The sequence below is a fragment of the Phaethon aethereus genome (genome assembly GCF_964289735.1).
Source record: "Phaethon aethereus genome assembly, chromosome: 19".
NCBI lineage: Eukaryota > Metazoa > Chordata > Aves > Phaethontiformes > Phaethontidae > Phaethon > Phaethon aethereus.
In genome coordinates this window covers 1,292,659-1,307,106 of record NC_138595.1, presented here as the reverse complement: position 1 = coordinate 1,307,106, position 14,448 = coordinate 1,292,659, and the positions used below count along the sequence as shown (strand labels likewise).

General features: G+C 46.0%; 1 protein-coding gene across 1 annotated transcript in view; it reads left to right on the top strand.

Annotated features, from left to right (window-relative positions):
* Nucleotides 1-675: 675 nt before the first annotated feature.
* The window catches only part of KSR1 (kinase suppressor of ras 1), a gene marked incomplete at both ends in the record, with an annotated part of 69,163 nt that continues 55,390 nt past the window's right edge, over nucleotides 676-14,448 (top strand). Inside the window, 1 exon segment of the mRNA XM_082008661.1 lies at nucleotides 676-933. Coding sequence (XP_081864787.1) covers nucleotides 676-933 — 258 coding nt within the window.

The window sequence follows — 14,448 nt, the reverse complement described above, 5'->3', positions numbered from 1 at the left end:
CGTCTTGTGTTGTGCACAGTGCTCCTTCCAGCGCCAAGAGGCGTGAGGGGTTTGGCTGCACCCCTCACGCACAGCGAGAGGCTGCACCCACCAGCCAGGCCCTCACACCTCCGGGTGGGTTGGCCAGGCCCAGCACTACCCCTGACCCTTTTTTTTTCAGTGGAGTGGCATCGGGGGCTCCTCTAGGGAGAGCTACAAGTCCCGACATACCTGCGGGAAGGCTGAGGCAGGCTGAGAGGGCGGTGAGAGGCTGAGGCGGGTGGAGGGAAGCACTGAGGCAGCAATAGGGATGCTGAGGTGGGCGCTGAGAGGCTGAGGCAGGCGCTGACGGGGCGGAGGGAGACGCTGAGGCAGGCAGTGAGGGCTGAGCGGGGCGCCGAGAGGGGCGGAGGGAGATGCTGAGGCGGGCGGTGAGGGGCTGAGAGGGGCGGAGGGAGGGAGCCGCTGAGGCAGGCGGTGAAGGGCTGAGGCGGGCGCTGAGAGGCTGAGGCGGTGGGGCGGAGCAGCCGCTGCCTGCGCGGGCTGGCCGCGCCCGCGGTGCCTCACCGCCCTGCATGTTAATGCACGGTAATTGCCCGGAGAGGAGAGGCGGGGCGAGCTGCCGGTTGCCCGCCCTCCTTCCCTGCTGCTCCCCCCGCCGCTGCCTCTCCTCCCCGGCCTCCCTGATGCCGAGGAATGGATAGAGCGGCTGCCCTGCGAGCCGCCGGCATGCTGGAGAGGAAGGAGCGGAGCGGTGGTGAGGCGGCGGCCGGCGGCGGCGCGGGGCCCCGGGCGGGCGCGGCGGCGCGGGGCTTGCCGGCCGTGCGGAGCACGCTGCAGCAGTGCGGGCTGCTGCAGGACCTCATCGACATCTCGCTCTCCAACCTGCGCGGGCTCCGCACGAAGTGCGCCGCGTCCAACGACCTCACCCAGCAGGAGATCCGCACCCTGGAGGTACGGGGCTCGGCAGCCGCGGCGGGGTCGGAGGGGAGCCCCACTGCCTGCTCCGCACAGCCGGGGACCGAGGCCTGCCCCTCACCGGGGCCTGCCCCCTCCCACGGCGCCCTTTCCCTCAGCGCCGGGCGCCCTCCCCGGTGCCTGGGCCGTGGCGGGGAGCTCCCCCCCCGGCTAGAGAGCGGTGTGGGGATGTACGTGGAAGAGAAGGGTCCCCCAGCCCGTTGCAGCCCTGTCAGTGGGGGGTCGCTCCCCTCCCCAGCCGGGCCTTGGGCCAGGCTGGCCGTGGCAGGGCGTCCCGCGGGGCGGGGTGCTAAAGCCGAGGTGGGGGAGGACAGGTGCGCGGGTACGGCTGGGCAGGCCCGCGGGTGCCGCGTCCCGGCGCGGGCGTGGGGCGCCCCGGGCTGTCAGGCGAGTTCGTGGGGGCGGGAGCTGCCTGTCGCTCGTGTGGTCATGCTCCGCCGCCCCCCGCCCCACTCTGCGGCCCTGGGGCCTGCAGGCGGGCTCCGGTGTCGCTGTGAAGGTAGATGCGCTGTGAGGTGGGACCAGAGATGACTTGAGGCTCCCGAGCAGAAGGTGGATCCCGGGATGCTGGAGAGACCCGCGTTTTCCTTCGGGTCTGTGGTTTTTGCTCCTGATGCTTCCTGCCCTCTGCTCCGGGCCTGTGTCTCTGTTCCTGGCTCCGTTTCACTGATCTAATCTGATCCTCCTTTTCACTCCGTTGGTGTGGCTGACAAACAGCATCACAGTCTGGGTTGGAGAGATGTTTTGCTTTTTAGAAAGATTATGTGAAACTCTTTTAAGCACAAAACGTGCTGTTGTGCTGCTTTCAAAGAAAGGCTGAATCTGTACAGGAGTCTGCATAAGTATTTAGAAAGGGATTGTAGATTTATTTTTGCTTAGGTCGTTTGACCTTTGGGTACTTAAATAACATTTCCTTTTACCTTGTGTGCAGGTAGTGTTGCTCTAAGCAGAGTAAACAGTATTTCCCCCCCCCCCCCCTTTGATAGAGGTTTCACATAAAGGCTAATGGTCTTTTTCTCCAGCCTGATACTGGAGGTTGTGGAGCTAGAGCATTGGGCCTTTAGGAAGAAAGGTCATTACAACAGTGTAACTGTACCAAACATATATGCTGCAAGATCCATCACATGAGAAATGAAGGTTGAGAAAATAGTGAAACAATAGGTGGTAGGTAGCTTTTGGCACAACCTCTTGGAAATCTATCATTCTTCCTTTTCTCTTCCTCTGCCTTTTTTTGTGGTTTGTTTGTTTTGTTTTGTTTTGTGGGGTGTTTTGTGTTTTTCAAATTTGTGGCACTTCCTTATTTTTTTCCTCCTGCCGCCTCCAAATAGCATTCAAAAGGGTATTCTTTATAAAACAATATTTGTGTAGGCTTTTGGCAACCCTATTGACAGCCTTTTTAATGCCCAAACAATGTCAACCAGCATCATTTTGGAGAATGATCATCAGTATTTTGCTGGTGGACCTGTACTAAAAGGAAACCTCTAATCACAAAGGATAAAGGCCTGCTCTCATCTTTAGGTTCTTCTTAAAGCAACAAAAACTGTTTCTAGTGATAGTTGTTGAGTGTGTGCATGCATTCCTCTTAAACATTCATCTGCTTAAACAAGTGGGTGCTGCATTCACTGATGATCATAAAATCTATGATCAGTAGAAATCTTAGATGAAAAAATTCTCTTTGATGCGCGGTCCAGTATATGATTCCTCTGGGAATTCAACCAAGCATGGGATCTCTGCCAACACGTAAAGCTATGGGCATGGATATAGACTCTGTGCCCTTTGCTCTGTTCAGCTGCCTGTACCAAAATACGTGTTGTCAAGCGTAGCCGGAGTGTTGTGCTTAACTCTCTGTGCCAGTCTGGAGTGGGTTTGTCTGCAGAGGCAGAGCAGAGAACCAGACTGCAGGAGGTGAGGGTCTTGTGTTTACTTCCCTAAGCTGTAATTTCCCGTGGTGTAGCAGAGGGTGGTGGGCTGCAGTGTTGTCTCAAGTACCAGGTGGCCCGCCTGTGGCATTATGCGGTGTAATTGCTGTACCTTGGTTAATGTGTCAGAAAAGCATGAGTGGTCACATGCATTTGCCTGTCGGATCACATCAGTAGAGGCAGGTGCTCGGATGTCGCAGAAAGCCGGTGTTACCGATGCTCTGACTAGGGTGGGCACTTCTGTGCAGTCTGTAGGCAGCTCCTCAAGGGTCAGTAGTTTAACCAGAAGCTGGGAGCTTGGACATCTCCAGTGCCTGCCGTGGTTCTCTGGATGGCCTTGCCGAGTTGCCAAATGGCTCTGTGGATCATGATTACTGGCTACTACTGGTATGGTTGCTGGGCCTGCAACCCTCATATCTCCTTTGAATTTTAATTTACACCTGTCTTCTGTTCCTGTGCAGAAACTTTTTCGTGGAAAAACAATTAGGAAAACTTAGCTGCTTTAAGTGATAGTAATACAAGTGATACCAGTGTAACTGGTAAACTGTGTAGCAAATCCACAAGGAAATGACAAAACATGAGATGGACAAAAGTAGCAAACTGGAAGCAGGAGTACTGGTTTGGGAACGGAGGGGACCTGACTCTGGAAGTTGAAGAAGTAGCTCCTGAGGCCAAATGTAAGGCTGCATGTGTGTATTTTGAAGACAGTCCAATATACTAAGTCAAAAATCAGTTTATTGAATAAAAACAAAGTGTAATCAAAGGGACAAAAAGGCAGGGAAGCTTCTGTAATAGGATTTGTATATGGCTCAGACATTTCTGAAGGTTCTGTAGTGTCTAGTTTTGGTGTCAAAAGCATGAACTTAGCAGTGAAGGGATATGAACACTATCTTCTATAGCAGTGAACTGCAGGCAGTCAGACCACCTATGCGTGGGGGGAACACTGTCAGGTGGACGTGGTTGTCTTAAACTCTATACCAGCGCAGGTCAGACAGCAGTTCATGCTCATTACCATTTCTAATCCCAAGGTTAGCACAGCCCTGAAGTAAAGTTCTGAAAAGTAGGTGTAATGTGAATGGACTCAATAGGCTAAAACACCAGTGCAAATTCATCTAAATGGTTGTGTTATTTTATTTTTCACACTAGACTTACTAGCTTGGTCCTTCTGGCACCACTTCCCTCTGTGCCTGTTCACAGCTTAGATAGCTGTCACGTGATTCATAAAGTGTGTGTTTCTGAGTCGCGAACATCAACCTAACTAAAGGTACTTGAGTGCATACTTATGTCCCTCCCAATTTACTGCAATACTTTAAGTCCTTCCTCATTCCTCTTGTGTATAAGGTTTTCTCAAAATAAAGCGCAGCATGGTATATAAGGGTTTCAAACTGGGACCCTGACAGGTAAAGATAAGAACTCACGGTAGCTCAAATGAGTGCAGGGAGAACTTTCTGTAATATAGAAAGAGGAGGGGAAAGAAAGGGCTATGGGAATCGCTTGCAAATAATATGTTGAGTGTAGATGTGTTACATGAGTCGACCTTGTTTCACATGGAAGAAGGCCGTTTCTTAGAAGCGCAGGGATTTTCCCTGTAGTGGAAAGTAGATTGTGTTAGTTTGGTTATTAGCAGAGTAGGTTCTCTGATGCCGCAAGGTCTTGTATTTTTTTTAATTTTTATATGTTCTACCAAATAAGTGCTTGAGTGTTTTTACCCAGCATTTTGGTATATAACCTGCTTTCAGTTCTGTCCTAGCAGGTTTACTCACTTCTCAAGTTGACTACAAAACTGAAATGGAAAACAATGGTAATTTTAACCCATACCTAAGAGAGCAAAAAATGTCTTACCACGTGGTGACCATCCAGTGTTGCTCCAAGCATCCTTGGAAAGGAGCAACTCTGACAGTCTTTAACTCTGTCCCTATGCTAATTCCTTGCATCATTTAAATTGGTTTTGAAAAATTAGAAGCATATTATTTTTAGCCATATTTCTTTGTAAAAGTGGTGTCCTTCTGGATTAATTTCTCTGGCTAGGAAGCTAATAATGGGACTAGGTGTGACTTCTGTTGTGAAGCACATGAAACTTCTAACAGTGTGGCTCAAGCCAGTCTGTTGGAGGTGAGGAGGAGAATACAGTCCTATGTTCTGGGTGCAGGGAAGGTTCCTGTATTGTCTCAATCTATGTATTTTCTTTCTATGTTGGCTCTTGCATCGTAAGAGCTAACTACAGTGTTTCTGGCATGGAAGCTGCCTACAAACTGGTTATGGTGGGAGTGTCAGGGTGGAGCAGTAACATGCATTGCTAAGATCTGCCTGCTCTTTAAGAAAAACTGTCCTCATAGCTCTTTGGCTGGACTATGTCTGTGATAGAGACACTCTTGGCCCAGTGTGCAAAGGTCACTTTGACCTCTTCTGCAGGAATGTCTTCTGTTGAGCACCTCCAGAAGATATAATACGAGATCAGAAAGCCCGACTCCAGCTGTGCTGTGTCACAGATAAGTCTACTACTCCACAAATCAGCCTTTCATATTGGCTGAATGATATCTGTGGATTAAATATGTTTGAACTTGCTTTGGCATTATCTCGATTCATTTGGCAATTTGGCTAGAAAAGGCTTATCTCTTACCAAACAATCTCTAAGCAGAAACAAATGCTTTGAAAATGAGGGGAGGCATGAGAGGAGAGGAAGAGGAATTGTAATCATCCAAACTTGCAGACTGGAAGTTGGGCGTGTGGTATGCATAAGGAAAGGAAGACTGTGTGTTTGCAAATTGGAAGTAGTGGGAGTAGTGAATTTTTCAAGCCAAACTGCAACCTGTAGCCACATGTTTATGAGCCTTGTTCAGCTGACAAGACTTCCTTTTCCAACAGGTCTTATGTAAGAGAAGAAGAAAGTCTCTTACTTCATCTTACTTTTTGCATATGTGCAACACATTTGTTTTTCTTAAAGGTGTCCTCTTTTCTTATAGGACCTCCTCTTTTTTCCTAAATTTGTGCACTTGTTTGTATAAGATAGGCTTCAACAGAGGTTCTGTTGGACTTGGAAGGAGGGAGAACTATATATTATTATCAAGTCTGTAGATATCATCTTTTCTTTGTGACAATGTGTCTCTGCATATGATCAGAATTTGCACATCATAATGGAATTTAGCTCATCCATTGTTTTTTGTATAAAAGTTGACACAAAAAGTCAGCAGCAGTGTTTTAACTTACTTGGAGTTTCTGGGACAAGCTCTGATGAGTAGGTTATCATCAAGATGATACGACAAGAGCCGCTCTTCACTTTTCTGTCAAGGTCTGTATGTACTTCTCGCCTCGCATTGGATTCTACGATGCACTGACTGGGAAGCAAGAAAGGAAGTATCAGAGTAAGGCTTTGTGCTGCCTTTGTCTCTTAAAGACTGCTTCCGTGGTCACTGGATAATGTTAAAACAGAATTATTCCTGCTCATCTTCATGCAGAGTCAGCTTGGAGACCCTTTTCAGCAACTGAACTCCAATAAAGAAGGTCAGCAGAGCTTGGAGTTGAGACCTCTGTACGTACGTGCCTACACACGCTAACAGGAACCCACAGTCTGTCGTGCCCGACAAGCCTCAGTCTCCGCATATGATTTCTGATGTTTATTGCATGTTCAGAATTGATCTAATCAGTGAAGCAGCCCGACTTGAACCTCCGCTGTATCTAGCTAAACTCATGTATGTAACCAAGCTTGCGCAGATACCACCTGAGCAGAACGTGGTCTGCTACTCAAGTTCAAATGCTAGCTATTAACTGCATTTTACACGAGGAAAACCCCTATTAGTGTTACAGCTGCATACTAGTGACAAATTTACAGCTATGAGTCAGCATGATGGTACATAAACTTATCACCTGTTCTTGTTCATAAATAGGAATGCTTAACAAAAGAAGTAATGTGGCACACCAAATTATTTAGGGAATAGTTATGCTTAAAAATTATATTTCCAGCATAGACTGTGTAATCTTTCAGATGCTTGAGGGATAAATCCTTATCTTTCCTTTAAGGCTAAAATGTCTTATCCTTATTTTCAGCCCATAGGGAATTTTTTTTTTTAAACTAAAAGGAAAATAGTAATTAAAGCAAGCCTGGCTATCTGTCACTGTTTTGGGGGTTGGAGAATGCATTGGCTAGATTACTGCTGTGGTGAAAGGCATAGAATGATGTATAGACGATACCACCCAGAGATACTGACTCAGGCATCTCTTAGAGACTTCCCTTCCTGCTTGTTTCTCGCTCCTGGGGAATAATCCCACACAGTCGGTGCTACCAGCAGCACAGTGTTGCCACGGCTAGCAAATTGGGGGAACAGAGGCTCTTTGAGTCTGGAAACACACCTGTTTCAAAAGAAATGGGTAGTTCTTCCAAGACATAACTTTTGAGCAGCTGTGCATAGAAGTGTCATGGGCACTCCTGCTTCTTGGTGGGAGTCTGAACCTAGTCAAAGACTAGCTTGACATGATTAAGAAACAGTTTGGCATTCTGTCTTGGCTTTGACTGCCGCTATTCCGCATAGCTCGTCTGAGGGCGGGTGGTGGGTCCATGCCCCTAGAATCTAGGATGGGATCAGTCCCAGGTTAAACTGTATTGCTTATAAGGTGTGAGGACAGCTGGGAACCACCAAAGTACACAGGTGGTCAGATATGCCTTTTGCCTTGCACAGAGCTCCTATGCCACCTACAGATCCCAGAGGCATGTCCCAGCCCAGCTGTACTCCTGCTGTATGTGCTCCAAGGAACATGAAGTAATCATCAGTGCAGCTGTAGTGGTCACCTGAACCTGTGCTAGTTGGCAGTTGCCCATTCTGTGTCTGAGCTCACTGTCTACATTGTAAACCTGCTTTTTGCACGAGCTGTTTAAACTGAACCCTGGAACATTCCAGAGGTGGACACTCAAACCTTAGCTTAGGCCCTAGTCTCTCTGGGCATGTATGTATCACAGCCTAGTCTGATAATAGCTGTCTTTTTGTTCATCTTTCTCTAAGTGCAGCACATGTATTTTCAGTCTGAGCTTTGGGGCCGTAGGTAGAAGGAAGATAAAAATCTTATTGGACTTATGCACCTGAGCTCAAGACTGTTCAACTAGCAACACGACCTGTCCAGTGATGCTTTAAATTGATGTTGAAATCAATATGGTTACGCAAATGCACAGGAGGTGAGGACCTGGCCAGTATTTTTGCTTCCAAGAAGTAAGTGGGGTTTTTTTGTTTGTTTTTCATAAAAAAGGTGGGGAGAAGAGATCCTGGATGGACATAGCTTGCAGTTGGCTGCAGAAATGTGCAAGTTTAGCCTAGCAGAGGGATTGTGATGTTCAGCATCATGGCAAAGCACAAAATAGCAGAAAGATATTAATGTTAGTGTGGAAAAGACTAAAACAGAACTCAAAGCCAGAATATTTACTTGCTTTGGCTCTGAGCCTTTTCAGGTGTTATTCAGGATATCATCCAAAATACCTGAAATTACTTATTTCCTACCAAGTAAAGCCACAATGGCAGGTAAAAGCAGCCAGCTTTTCAATAGAATGCTCCCCACCTAAATATGGGCTGTGAATTTTGTAGCTTGACTAGCAACGCTTTTGGTCAGCCAAAAGTGATTCGGGGAAGGGGGTATAATAGACGGTGCATGCAGAATGTGTGGTTAGATGGCTGTGACACAAATACACTTTCCATGCTTTAATGAATGAGAGGAAAAAAAGACAGCTTCCTGTTGTGGTGTTTTTTTTTTTTTTCTCCTTTTAGCAAAGTCACTGCTAAAAAAGAGTTTTATGTGTTTCTTCTAGTTATCCCTGGGGAGGTGGTTGGAGGGACAGTGGTGAGGGCTGGGGCTGAACCTCGTTGCAGGCCTGTGACATCCTCTTGTCTAAGAATAAGGTTGGTGACTCCTTGTCATTGCCTCGAATTTTTTTCTGTGAGAGTGTTGTCTTCTGAACCTTTCCCTTAGAGGTAAAGGATGCCCTGGCCCATCACAGTGCAAAACAAGCCACTGACCAGGATGTCCTAGTTTTAAATTTCAGTAGGGAGAATCTATCTTCATGCTCTAAATTTTAAAGGACTAATTCCAAGTCTGATGAGACTTACCACTGGGGCTACGCTGTGTTTGTATATGTCTGCAGGGAAATGCTAGCTTGCCTTAAGTTAGGGCAGTGACTGTCCAGAAGCTAGCTGAACAGCAGTTATTCTTTTCATGTCAGTGTAAATGGAATTACAAATACCCTTTGCAGAACCTCTATGGATATTTGCTGGATAACTTGGAGAACAGTTGCAGTGAAGCTGCTTCATGCCCATTAGCCATTCCCTGTCTGCTTTCAGGGTTCTTGCAGGCAGAATCGGACCCACTGCCTCCATCTTGTTTTTGGTATTTTAAAATTTGGCTTTAAAGTTAAAATATAATTAGCTGTCTCTTCTTTCAGGAATGTATTCTAAAGTGAACAGAGGCCAGGTCACTGTCATTCCTTTTCTGCCTAGAAAGAAAATATAATTTGTATTGTGTGCATCTTGAGGAAACAGAAGAGAATCACAGGACACTTAATCAGTAGAATAAGGAATCATGCTTTGATCAGGGGCTGCAGAGTGCTGATATGATGATTGTTAGTTATCCCAAAAGGAGGAGTTCTAATAGCAGAAGCTGTGAGATCCACTTTAGAGAAATAATTAACATGACACTGAGGAATCTTGCTGGGATGCAGCAGATCCAGGCTCTGATCTGGTCTGATCTGACATGGCCAAAACAGGTAAGTGACCATAGTTTTCAGAACGCGGCCATGGGTAAGTTGATTTATCAAAGAACTTTCACTTCTCTTTGAAGCAATCTAAATTTAGAAAGGAAGTCTTGAGCTTCTTATTGCTGCTGTGTGTGGGGGCTATTGTTGAGGCTTGCAGATTCCAGTGTGAGGTTTTATTTTTAGTTATTAATGATGCTGAATAAACTGGAAAGAAGAAATAATTAGTATGTCGTACAGATTGAGAACCAGACATCACCACTTAAAGATATTAGGGGAGGTAGATGGATCTGTCAGTAAGTGCAGTTACTGGAAGATGTGTGTCAGTGCCCCTTAGGCTGCCGTATAGTGCTCTAGGAGAACCTCTCCGCACCTGTTTCTCTACCCATCCTTAAAGCATGAAGAATTCTCTAGCAACAATTTTCATCTTCCAGAGCAGTTTTTTCTTCTTTTTACCTTTAGAGTAAGCTAGAGGACTAAATCCTGTTTTAGGATACAGTTGCATAGCTCCACTGAAATAAGCAGTAGTAGTAAGTTTTTGTTGCTTAAAGCTTTTTTAGACTTCTCCCTCTTAGACACTGTTACTCATCTGCAAAGCAAAACATTTCAGTTTACAGGCCTTTTGTCTTTCTGACCAAAACTGAAACTTTCCACAAAGTAAAACATTTCTTATGAAGACTTTTAACTTTAATTCTCTCACATTGTCTATAGAGACAGTTCCAAGTGCCTCAGACCAGCACCAGCTAGTAGTATCAGGCTCTCTTAGTACAAGTGAGGATCATATGCAGTGTTTTATTATTATTAAAATAATTTTTAATTTATTTTTTTCCCCTCATTTTAGTGAATTCTGGAAGCTATGCACTTGTCTATTCTCCCTTGCTTTAAGGAAACAACTGACTAAAATACACAGGTATTGTTTCCAGGAGACTGATCCGTTTGGGGAGATATGCACGGGCCTTCAATCTGCTGCCTTTGGAAAAAGAAAGGTTTGGGTTTTTTGTGGGGTTTTTTTTTTTCCTCCTTTGAAACACAAGGGTGTCTAAGTGCTCTGGAAGAGGAAGGAGGTCATAGTGTTGAAGTAAGCCAAGGTGAGCACAAACACCAAGACTTCTAGCATTTGCTCACAGAACTAAGCTGTGAGAAACCCCAGAGGAGGTATCAAAGGGCCTGTCAACCCTGTTTGTATTGTCAGGATACTATGTGTGTTAGAACTGGATTGATCTTGCTTTGTGAATCAAGCGTAATATTTGCAGAACCACTGGCTGACTGCTACAGGCCTGATTTAAGCACTGTTGTGTTGGAGACATTTTGTGTGGATATTAAGAGGCAGAGTTTCTGTGGCACACTTCTCAGTGCTTCCTAATTCCTGGGCCATTTGCAGTCATGGCCAGTAACTTGGTGGAGTCTCTGGAAACTAAGGTTTGGAGGGAGAAAGGATTGCTGCTGTAAGCCTAGGTCTTTAGCTACTGCACTGAAACACTGGCGGGATTTCTGCTGAGACCACAATTTGTGGGAGATGTTTTTTATAATGACATTGAACGCACCTCTGTAGCAGTAATTACCTATTTGCATCTAACTAAATGGGCCTTACCTGTTACTGTCTTCCAATCTATAACTGGAGGCATAGCTAATTTAGAAGTATTCAGCTAGCTCTTGCTACTAGGGTGACGCTAATATTTAGGTTTTGATTCTTATGGAAACTAAATCTATACTACTATGCTGCTGACAAGATATGCTCCAGTTCCACTGGTGTGTGTTTTCCTTATTTTTTTCTACTGTGTTATTCATATTAACTCAGTTGCCAAGAATAACTAGTTTGTGGTCTGAGGCGAAGAACTGTGAAGTTAATGGACACCTCACAACATAAGATTTCAAACTGAAAGTAGTAGCGTCTATCCCTTCATTTGAGTGAGAAATGAGTACTTCAGCAGCAGCAATGCAGTGGTGATGCAGCACTGCTCTTAGCTGAAGTCTGTGGTAGTGTTAGAGTGCTCCTTGCAGCTCCTCTCTGTAGTACAGTTGAACTGCCTTTGCCATGTTTCTTAATGAAGGGACAGATTCTGGCTGTAGCATTTTACTAACAGATTTTTTCAGTGTCCTTTGAACTGTTGTGCCGAGAAGAGCGAGTTGAGAGAGACTTAACATCTGGCTTCAAGGCACTCAGTTTTTCATGGCAGCACAGAGAAGAGAATGCAGAGCTGACAAGAAGAAGATATTCCTTCTTAAAGCTGCGTGCGTAGAGAAATTACTTTGATCATTGCTGTGGTAGTCAACTTTGTGATGCAGTAGAGCAACGAGGAGCTGTTTGGAACAGGGGAGAGGAAGACTGAGGAGAGGAAGCATCAACGAGTGCTGGTGGCTCAGGTGTCTCTGTGACAGCATGCCTGCTCCTACAGGAATTGAACCATAAGAGCTCTGAAACGTGCTGACCACCCACTGTTGCGGATGCTCTTGTCCAGAGAGTTGAGGGTTAACATACTGCAGATGTACAGGTCTTTGGGAAGAGAAGGGATGTAAAATGCCTCTTACAGGTCTAGCTCCAAAGGCCAGGTGTTTTAACCCCTCACCTCACTGACTGCAATGTCTGGTTAAGGCCTCTAAAGTTCTGACCAGAATGCTGGCTCTTCCTTGCAAGGGTAAAGGCAGGCCCCTTTCCAGATAGACTGGAAGCCTGCATGATGTGGGAGCCTGAACTGGGTGGCAATGGAGACCTCCTAACTGCCTGGGGTGTGTTTTGGGGCATTGTTCTCCTTGTTACAGACTACTGCTGTAATCAGGAGAGCTTTGAGCAGGCTGCTGGGGAGCTCACAGAAGCACTCAGGCTCATTCTGGCCACCTGTGTTGTGCTAAATTAGCCAGGGCTAGCTAAATCCTTCTACTGGAGTTAACCTGCATCCTCTTTCCAATTCTCTTAATGCAAAATGCTTCTGTGTTTTATCTTTCCTAGGCAGGGGTCTGCTATGTACCTTCAGCCTAAGGAATCCTGCTTGTAGGTGCATTGTACCCCTTGACTGTCTCTACCCTGCAACGTCTTTCCAGCTGCTCAGCTTTCTGCCTTATCACATGGCTTTGTCCTCTGGGTCAAGCATTGCGGACAGCTTCTCTGAGGCCCCATCGCCACAGCCTGACTCAGCAACCTTCCACGCTTCTGGCTTGATCTTTCCTGCAGCTGTAAAACCAAGGTGCAAGGGGGAAGGGGAAACACATGGTCTGATCCCTGCCCCTCCCCTTCACTCCTCATGGAGCCTCTACATAAATAGGCTGTCTCAGCCTTTTCTGTCTTCCTGTATTCCTGTCAAGAGGAGCCGGGTGTGGGGTCTCTTCCATACCCCTTTATGCTGCAAAGAATAAAGTCGCCACATTCAAGCTGCATTTTGCAGGGTGGGTTAGCAGTGTGGTCTTTGTCGGCTTTCTCGACAAAGCCTCAGTGGTGTGGGAACAGTATCGGCAAGCACTGCAAGTCTCTGCATTGCTAGAATTCTTTAGAGTTCTTCTAAATGCTGAGCCTTTAGCCCCTTAATGCAAGTAGCTGTGGTTCTGAGATTTATCTGGCCTGAAGCTTTGGGGCAGAGGACCTGGGAAAAATTGGAGAGCCACCTTGATGGCTGAGAGATTTTGAAGTTTATTAGTAAGAAAGACTTATTTATTTGGGAAAAAAATATTTTGAGAGTTTTTCCTTGAAGAAGTCCTGATACCACCTCTTGTTGCAGTATTGGCATATTAAGTAGTCTGAATTGCCTTCTGTTCATGGGAGAGTGTAGTATAGTTTCCATGCTGCTGTGCAGATGGTTGCTGAGTTGTCTAAGGATACGACTTTAGATCTAAAGTGCATGACCTTTCTGTCCTTAAATGCTTGGCATTCTGGGACAGGTACTTGACAAGTTAACCTGTGCAGCGGCAGTTGTGAGAACCACCAAGAGAGGGCTGAGTTTTGCAGTGTGAGACAGTCTAATGATTTCCCCCGTAACAAAAACCAGCATGCACCTGATCCTGATGTAACTGACTGCATATTGCAGCTTCTGTGAGATCAGTGGGGATAACATGGCATAGCTTTGCTGTGATCTCGTGTAGCTGCATCAGAATCACGTTTAATTACTTTGAAAGCCTGCCTCTGAGCAGTAGATTCTCTTACCCCAACTGCGATAGGCAAGCTCAGAGACTAAGCTGAATCTTCATTTCTGCAACTAGTGGAAGAGTTACTGTTGTCTGTCGTCTTCTGAGGTTGCAAAACAATGGGGAGACCTTTCACAGCTTAAAATCTGAGGCTGAATGAGAGGTGGGCAGAAAGAGGCAGGCTGATCCAGGGGCTAGTGTCCCTGCTTGGGAGGGATGGCTCGGTTCTCATGAGCTTTCCAAGTCACTTGGGCAATTGCTGGCATACAGGAAGGTTTTTTTGTTTTGGTTTGGTTTGTTTTTTTTATGAACACAGTGGCACTTAATACTATCAGAGCACCCTTCCTTCACCCATCGTACCAGTGACACAACACACACTTTCATTCAAGAGAGTTCAAATCTTTTTCATGTAAGGATTTTATGTAGATTCATGTGAAATAGGACCTATTTGCTATAGCTAAGGGTCTGACCCCAAAGCAGGAAGCACTTCCTGTTTGGTCTCTGATAAGTTGGGCATCACGGTGCCTCTGCCGTTGCAGTTGCATTTGCAGCAGCTAATTCCCAAGTAAAGGACTGGAAAAATCTCTTTACTTAATGATATTGTCCACTTGAAGGGCTGTCTTATAAATGTGTCTAGAAATCGTGTGGCTGGGTACCTGCCAAATTTTGATTTTCATATCTTCTAATGTTGCTTTCATTTCTTTTTTTTTTTTTTTTTTTTTTATGCCTTTG